Genomic DNA, 9,444 nt, shown 5'->3' with positions numbered 1-9,444 from the left:
AAAACACGAAATAAAATATTTTTAAAAAAAACATAAAAATAATAAGGGCAACAAAACATATCATAGAAAAAAATAGTTCCTATCTTTAGTTTGAATCCATCAGGATAGTGCCTGTTTTTTAAAAGATGGAACATTTTGAAAGTTTGGGATCAATGAAATATCATCAGTAAAAAAGGAAATAAAAATTTTTGGGCCTGGAAATATTCCCTTTGCAATGAAATATTCTCTAGTTTATATTGTGTTTGTTGATTCTGCTTTTCACCAACACCATCTTGTTTTCATCCACGACGCCGATGTAATTATTTTATACCTACCTACATAGAATTTAATTCTATGCCCACCTACCTACATATGATTTTCCTTTATCTAATTTTTCAAGTCAATAAAACTCCCATAGATTAATTGTGCATATTAAAGATTCATTGAGAGGAGATCCTTAAGCCCAACATCCACCCGCAGCTGTTATAGTCTGTCAGCTGCGCAAAGAGGAAAGTTGTTATAAATATTCCTAAGGAATTCAAACTCTATGCAGATTAAGGAAGGGGGAGGAGAATATATAGACAGAGGCCAACACGTCGTCTCCACCCCTCAGGATCCTTTCAATGCCTGTTTTTTTTTTATTAAAAAAATGTATATTTACACAAACAATTTACATAAATAAACATATCCAAAAATACAAAAACAATTTCTTAAAATTATAGTAACACAACAAACATGACTTACACAGCAAACATAAGTAAAAACACGGATATTTACAATGAAAGAACGGCTTTGAATAAAGAAGGACTCCCTGGGTGGTCAGAGGCAGAGGATCCAAATACCACCCCCGTAAGGGGAGGACAAAACAAAAGAACGTGTGCGTTCCGCTTGGAAGGAAGCACAGTCCCAACTGAATAAGCATCCCACAGGAACAGTTGCCTGTCCCACTATATTTTACCCACCTAGGCGTCCGCGCATCTAAGGAGCTCCCAATGCGATACCCAAGTTCAGACAAACTGACGGAAGAGTGCAAAATTCGTACTGTTGGCCATCAGATCCACATTCCATGATGGTCGCATGACCCTTGTCAGACCATTCAGTATCTCATCTCTGGCATCATCCAATAGCACTCAGTGCCACAGGATGTGTTCGGCCGATTGATGGTTATCTCCGCAAGCACAGCTCGAGACAGGGGCAAGTCCAAGTTTATGAAGCTTGTCTCTAAACTCCCCATATCCCGAAACCATTTGTGCGGTATGATGGTCGTCAAACACCAAGAACTTACTACACATCCTGTGTCTGATGAATGGAAAAAAGACCCTATCACATAGTACTCTAAACCTTGTCTCGAAAGGGCGCAGTTCAACACCAAAGTATTCCATATTCTCTCCTCTCCTCACAGAGCATTTTACTACTGCCTCTCTTGTCTCAAAACCTATGGGGAGAATTCCTGCAAGCACAGGAAAAGTCTCAGACGCCACAGTCCGATGTGCCCTTGTCAGTGCCAGCAGAGGAACCCTCTGTCCACTAAGAAGTGCTAGTCTAGCCACTCTGATATCCAAACGATGTACCCATACCTGGGCCACATCCGTAACCTGGGCCACATAGGACCCACGATATGGTATCAGCAAGGGCTGGAGTGCGGATTACCCTCTCAACACAACTTAGGCGTCGTAAATGGAAAAATGAATTTTTAGCCTTTACCGAGACGGTCTTGATGTGCGTGAGAAACGACTAAGATATGTCAAGTTGAATACCAAAATACCGGACATGGTCTTAAAACCTGATGCTCTTCCCGTCTATCTTAACAACAGGGTTTCTTTCACTATTCAGGTTCCCACCTAACATCAAGCCAATAGTCTTGTGAGGAGAGAATGAGAGTTTGTTTCTTTCACCCCATTTTAAGATGTCGTTTAAAGCATCATTACCCTTCTTCTCTATCATAGCTCTCGATCCTCCAGAGACAAGAAGTAGCGCATCATCCGCATAAGCCACCATCGTGCAACCCTTCGGCAGCGGAAGTAATAAAAGGTCAACGAATAAAAGGTTCCACAGGGTCGGCCCAGTAACCGAACCCTGAGGACAGCCCATAGTAGATGCCCGAACCACACACGTATCGCCATACCTGATCGACACCTCTCTGTCAACAAAAAATTCATTATTCATTTAATCATAGTAAATTTCAAATTAATATGGCGTGGCGAAGAAACTGCTCAATAGGTTGATGAGAACTGTATTTGGCACGCCATTTCCACATAATTTTAAAATGCCTTTATTTATAATTTAATATATAGGTTTAAAAAGAGGCGCTTATATAACTAGGAAAGAGGTAATACAGGCAGTATAATTTACGCTAAAAAGAGGGTCGTGATTGTAATTATTCAAAATGGTGACAAACGCACAAACGCGCCAAGGTCGAAAATTTGGATTTTACACTAACCAGTTTATAAAACATAGGCATTCAAAAAAAATTAACTACTGAAATAAATATTTTTACATTAACATGTAATTATTTTTAAAATGTTAAAATATTGGTTTATCATTAAAATGCCTAGACATTCATTTTCCCTTTTTAATAATGTCCCAACCTTGTTGAGAAATCTATTAATCTTGATAAACTCCATAGGGAGTTAAAACCAGTACTTGTCTACAAAGATTTGGGCATACTCAAAATAATATGTAAAACTGTAAGTGATTTTAATAAATGATGTTTCAACTACAATCAATTTTAGCATATTGTCCGCCTGCAGTTTTTTTTATATTTAAATGTGAAGAATGAAAGAAAACATTGATTTAAAAAAATGTTTATTAAAATAATGTAGATTTTTAAATAAGTATGTAGGTACATAGTAATTAAAATAATTGTAAATATCACTTGATATACAAATTTTCATATTAACTATCTAAAGGAAATACATACCTAACAAAATAAATTGGTGATATTTGATTGTCCATATAAAATGAATTAGACTTTTGAAGCATATTACGTAACATAATTCGGATTTTTTCTACTTCTCATAGTAGTAATAAGAACAGGTTTAGAATTATTAAATATAATAAGAAATAATGATAAAGATAATACAAATTACTTTTTAATAAAACATAATTTTACAAAGTTATAAACAATATCAAACTAATGTAGTATTAAATAAGAACTATAACAAATTGTTTTCACAACACTTAGGTATGTTGGTACAAAATTATATAAATATGCATGTAGACAGAGACACCGTTTTGTGGTTAACATTTTAACAAATCTATAGAGATAAATAACTATGAAAGAATTAATTACATTACAAAAAAATGCATTACTGGTCTTTCATAAAAAATGGTTTGTTCTATTGGGTAGAGGTGTTCACAATAAGGTATTCTTAGTAAAAGTAATATAATTAACTTTTAAAATGGATAGAATACCTACCAGACCAGCAATCTGGATCGGTTAGTTTTGAAGAAATGTATTTTTCTTTTGATTTGTTGAAATGAAAAGTCAAACCAGTTTCACAATAATACTTATTCAAAATATTTGATTCTAAATTGTTTGCTAAACAGTTCTACAGCTTTCTATTTTTCTAACTTCCACTAGTCTGAATGAGCGAAATATAACAGAAATTTTCTTTGAAAAAAAATCCAAAAGAATGAGCTATTGGTTCAAAAATATCCCTTATGGATGTCAGTATATTAAATAAAAAAATTAATGGTGGTTGAATCAAACCATTGAACAATGTAGCGAGTAATGGCTTTAAAAAATAATCTGAAAAAAGTTGGATTAGACCAACTGTCAGCGGGCGCACAAGACTGAATAATACAAATCTGAAAAAAAATAATTCAAGTCACATAAAATAATTTATTACTTGCTGAAACTCTGTGTCAGATAAATTGTAAATGGTAATTTTACTGCCGTGGAACAAGTTGTAAAACTTCTAGGAATATAATGCGTATTTTTATTTTATAATTTCAAAACACTATTTACAAATTTATTGTATTTTCATTTCATCCATCAGAATCAAAGCCTAAAGGTACCCAAGGATTTTAAAATGAGATCATTAATTTAGTTTTATGAGTAAAAATCCCCCAACCCGATGCAATATAACCAAGGTATAGTCGAGGTCTTCATTTAAGACGCACAGATAGAATGTGATTGTGTGTTGTGATGCTGTCGGTTGAGTTGAGATAAAAATTAGCTGGTCAATATTCACGAATATATTATATTTGTGAATATCGAGGGGACAATTTTTATTGAAACTCAACCGGGTGACATTAAAACACATAACTGCATTATTTCTGTGTGCCTTGAGCGTAGATCCCTACTATACTTACTAGTTGATAAGCTTAATGCATAACACTCATTAAGCGAGCGAGCAGTCTAAAATGAATTAAAATGACTTGTAATATTATGAAGTAAGCAATAAATCATTTCAAGTATTGTTACAACATTGACCATGGGCAAATAGCTTCCTTTATGTTTTGGAATACGTTTTGATTATTCAAGATGACCCATTATAATAGTTACCTTGACATAAAATTTTTGCAAACTTTTGAATTATTAAAGGGAATAATGCGTTGTCTTAGAAAATATAATTTATCAGAATGAAATAAACAAAATAGATATGCATATATTAAATTAGATTTACCTAACCAACTGCAAAATAAAAGAAGTAATTAGGGATATTACAACATTTACTCCTCCAAATACTTGTGCCCAGAATTTTGTTGCAGCCATTTCAGTTTTTTCAGCCAAATAATCAGCACGTATTGCTGGGGGACAATCTGTTGTGTTGTAATATGCAGCGTTTCCATGGTCAAAATAATATAACTCTGCCTTATCCGTGACTCCTACCAAATAATAAACATAAACTACTCTAACAAAATTTCAAGCACCAAAAACCGCAAGATAAAAAATTAAACACTGTAATATCATAAACCGTTGAATCAAATAAATTGGAAGTACTTCAAAATAGATCCATGAGAATAGTGCTCAAGAAAGTTAGATATAATAAAATAGAAAAAATGTGAGAACAACTCAATTGGATACCAATAAAAAAGAGACTGATATATAATATGCTTGTTTTTATATTTAAATTTTTTAACCCAAATACTTCATTAATAAGATAGTGTTAAATAAAAAAATTCATAAGTATATTACGAGAAATAAGAATAGAATAAGGTTGCCATTTAAAAATAAAACAGAATCCCAAAATTGCATTATACATAAAGGTTAGTAAATGTATGAAGAGATGCCGAAATGTATGAAAAGTGGAAAGAGTTTGAATAAATTCAAAAAGAAATGTTATGTTTACTGTAAGATGATGTAAATAAATATGTAAGTAAAGTAAGTGTTATATTAGTTTATATCGCAGAGCATGCACATTATTGCTCTGAGGTTTATATGCTATGTAATATAAGCTAACTTAAGAAAATTTATTTTTTTTAATTAAAAAAACATTAATTTTCAATATAAATAAGTTACCAGTAGTCATTCCAGAAAAATTACAATCAAATTTATTTTGTTGGGTATTGTGATTCTTATTATATCCTCTGTTTGAAGAGTTCTGTTTAAATGACACGTTGCTATGTTGATCCTAAAATATTAGTGCTGTTAAAAAAACTCATTAAACATTCTTAGGACTATGATTTAAGTATACACTAATACTAAACAATTTTGGTGCTGCATGAAACACTAAGAAAAAACTATAAAATTTAATCTAGGTTGTATACAGATGTAAATAAAAACAAACAGGTACTTGTTTGTTCCCTCACTTCGGAGTTTAGGACATTGTGCCTCGAGATTTTAAAATTATTATTTTTTTTTTTTACACTTTTTGTTTTATAGAATAAGGGAAATATCACTTTTTCAACATTTTAAAAGTAATAAAGGTCTATCAAATACTTACTGTCCAGTGAAAAAAAATTTTTACTAATTATTAGTAGCATAAAAAATACTTTTGAATTCCTGTAAAAACGGTGATTCCATTGGCCACGCCCCTAATATGTTACGATTCATGTTTATTTGTTCTTTGTAATTGAAATTTGTGTAGAACAATATTACGAATCTTGACATCACAACAACTAAGGCCAAACACCCCACGTTTTTCAACAAACCTATTTTTATTGAATTTCTTTTTTACATTTATATATGAAAACATTTCTCCACAATATCCATATTGATTTTAAAAATACAATTAATTATTCTAAATCCATTTCATTTATTTTTATATCGGTATTCATAGTATGTGATATTTCCCTATTGCCACTGGAACTATGGTTGCATCTTCTGCGTAGCATGTGACTTTATCTCCCTTAGTTCTAGATTTACCACTTCCTCCATTCTTGAAAGCATTTTTATATATTTATTTTATTTGAGTAAGAAACGGTTTTTGGCTTATATATTGTTGTTATGTTTAGTTAGAAAAGTGCTAAACTTGCTTTGTTGTTCTTAATCTGTGTTTTTTTTATATATTAATATTATTTAAGTCCTTGATTGAGTTGTCGTAACTCCTGGAAATGTTATTCATATGTATTATACTTTGTATTATATGATTTATAAATAAAATAAAAATAAAACATTTTTCAAACTAGAATCAGTCACATTTAAAAAAAAACATCGAATTGTCTGTGCCAAACCTCTTATATTTTGCAACGAATTGTGGTTAATAAATGTGTTTTATTATAATAACATTTGCAGTTGTAAACCTTTTTGTATTCAAAAAGGTAAAACAATAATTTGGTTCAGTTACTGATTACTTTTACCTTACCATGATTAACTTTATTTCTGATTATTAGGATATTACACATACTCAAACTCAAATAATTACCTCGTTAATGAAAATATTTTTATTTATTTTACCTTAGAGTTTGATTTTCCTATGCAAGAACTATAAAATACTTTAGTATCTTGGGGATTCTTGATTTCTTCTGTGCAGTAAGGAGAATTATTTGAAAATGCTTGATTAAAGAAACTGGGGCATCTACATGCAATAAAATATACAAGTTATTTCCATTAGGCATGATCATTAAATTTAATAAAATAATATAAAATTATTACGGTGCATGCGGACATGATGCTCCATTTGTTGTAATTCCACTTGGATACTTTATGTCCAGTTTTTCATTTAACTTTTGATATACAGGATATGTTGATGCACTACTTGCGCAATCCTAAGGGGAAAAAACTTTGACTATTTTTTTAAAATTACATAGTGTATTTACGTTTTCAATTTTTTGACCACAAATTTACCTGGAAATGAACTTCTTTGGGAGTTTGTATGTCTGTTTGAACTCCAGCATTATTAAGGATAATGGAACTCTTATTTTTCTTTGGACTTACTTCAAATATTTTGGATTTTTTATTTTTATGGTGATTTTTTATCAAGACCTCAAATATAAATAAACAATTTATTAATGTCTTTGGAAATCATATATTAGGAGGAAATGACAAGATGAAAGAGATCTCCACATGAATCCAATCATACATATCCGACTCAAAACTGTATCAAAAAATCCATTTGACTTCATTTGCTAATTATTTATTATAGAATAATTACCATCATCTCCCTATCGGCACCCAGTGGTACATAGGGCACTACATTGATATTCCAATTGCGGCGTATCCTGATCATTTTTATAACACGGAGGGTACAGTTATTAGACTTATGCTTCATGTGACAGTCCAGGGATAGTGAAATATTTTAGTGTAGAATATAGTAGTTTTAGAGTAGAGGCTTTTGAGATGTGGTTGCATCGCAGAATGCTTAAGATATCATGGACAGACCTGATAACAAACTCCGAAGTCTTAAGTCGAGCTAGAACGAGCAGAGAACTCTTAACCACCATAAAAGTTCGTAAAATTTCATGTCTGGGGCATATAATGCGTGGAGAAAAGTACCACTTGCTTCATTTAATTTTGAAAGGCAAGATTGAGGGTCTAAGAGGGGCTGGAAGAAGACAGATGTCCTGGCTGCGAAATATACGAGACTGGACTGGCTTCAGGACTGTGGAGCAGATTTTCCGGGCAGCACAGGACAGGGAGACTTTTGCCAGAGTGATTGCCAGCGTTGGGGATACCTGACAGGGCACTAAGAGAAGAAGAAGAATATTGAATATTATGTACCTACAGATAAAAGAATTCTGAAACATTACTGGTTACCAGGGCACTAGATATTGAAGTTGCTTGTGATTGAGAACCAGTAAAACCAAAAAAAGGTATACAAGAAAATAGGAATCAAACTTTCAATCAGCCTGAATATACCTATTACAAATATTGTATTTTAACTAGAAATGTCTTGAATTAAAAGTCTATATGATAATAGAAATAGCTAGTAAAAATATTTTAATATTACAAGAGATAATAAAAACTTTTTTAATCAGGGAATATGGATCTCTAAGCATTTATGACCTATATAGCCGGATTAAGTTACCACTTTACACAGAATAACATTCACCATTCTGCTTATATTTGAACATCCATATTTATTCAATGCTTCCATCTGCTGATTTTTATGTAGTTAAAGAGATGAAACTTTTATTGATGAGGTTGAGATTCGCTTGACTTAATTATTTTACCTACTTAGGCAACCCCTAAAAATATTTTTAAATTTTTATTCTTCTTAGACCAGTTGGTTTAATAATAATAATAATGTTTGGATAATTTATATAGCGCCATTTTTGTGAAAATCACCTCAAGGGCGCTGTACAATAAATAAATATCCCAACACGTCTTGCAGCTACAGAGCGCATGGACGATTGGGATTCTAGTTCCTCGTCTCCAATTGTGATATATATGAGCTAGATAACAGAACGTCTTGCAGCTACAGAGCACATGGACAATAAGAAATCTAACCCCTATTTACATTTTTATTTTTAAAATTTTTATTTGACAATGAAGGTTTGATCAATAAATTTCAATATTAGTGATATAATAAACCAAAAAAGCGCAATAACCCAGTAAAACAAAAGCTATCTCTAAACAATAAAAAAAAAAAAAAATATGGCTCAAATGCCCCAATATTTAATTGTTTATTGAATATATTTTTGAAAAGTGAATAAACAAATATACCTCTACAAACGATGTGTTAGTAGAGTTGGTCAAAGTATTCTCGGAGAAATTAGAAGGTATAGTATCATCAGCAGACTCAGATCCAACATCTAAAGGATACATCGGTGTTGGTGGACCCATAGTATCAATCACATTATGAATATCATCATGCAAAGAGCAGGATGTATTTTCTGAAAATATTTGTTTCAATTTTCTAAATATTTTTTTTATAGAAGACTAAATTGAATTGAAGACTAAAAGAATATTATACTGAATAAAAACCTGGTTTTTCACATGGATTTCTCGTTCTAAAACAGTCTTTTTGTGTGCAAATATTTGGCAAACTCTCTGACACCATTTTCGTAGTAAAATATTTTTCAAAAATCAATATAAGTGACTATTCAATGAAAAACCTTTTTTGACTAATAATATTC

General features: G+C 31.6%; 1 protein-coding gene across 8 annotated transcripts; it reads right to left on the bottom strand.

The window, feature by feature from the left end:
* Nucleotides 1–3,034: 3,034 nt before the first annotated feature.
* LOC148280824 (uncharacterized) lies at nucleotides 3,035–9,444 on the bottom strand. 8 transcript variants are annotated; one of them, XM_088227722.1, is made up of 9 exons: nucleotides 9,293–9,444; nucleotides 9,032–9,201; nucleotides 7,521–7,778; nucleotides 7,214–7,351; nucleotides 7,022–7,134; nucleotides 6,824–6,944; nucleotides 5,447–5,558; nucleotides 4,611–4,812; nucleotides 3,035–3,789 (listed from the first exon to the last, which is right to left on the bottom strand). In XM_088227722.1, exons 3-9 carry the CDS (start codon nucleotides 7,635–7,637, stop codon nucleotides 3,549–3,551), a joined length of 1,044 nt encoding a protein of 347 aa, XP_088083848.1. In that variant the 5' UTR covers nucleotides 7,638–7,778; nucleotides 9,032–9,201; nucleotides 9,293–9,444; the 3' UTR covers nucleotides 3,035–3,548. The 8 variants fall into 8 exon arrangements, 3 of the variants coding, with proteins under 3 accessions (XP_088083848.1, XP_088083847.1, XP_088083849.1); XR_015822494.1 differs by lacking the exon at nucleotides 7,521–7,778 and having other exon boundaries at nucleotides 3,038–3,789; nucleotides 7,035–7,134; XM_088227721.1 differs by lacking the exon at nucleotides 7,521–7,778 and having other exon boundaries at nucleotides 3,042–3,789.

This window comes from Micrasema longulum, unplaced genomic scaffold (genome assembly GCF_059751315.1).
Source record: "Micrasema longulum isolate JH-2025_06_02 unplaced genomic scaffold, ASM5975131v1 h1tg000531l, whole genome shotgun sequence".
NCBI lineage: Eukaryota > Metazoa > Arthropoda > Insecta > Trichoptera > Brachycentridae > Micrasema > Micrasema longulum.
Note: the sequence above shows the minus strand (reverse complement) of the source record. Positions and strands in the feature narration are given on the sequence as shown.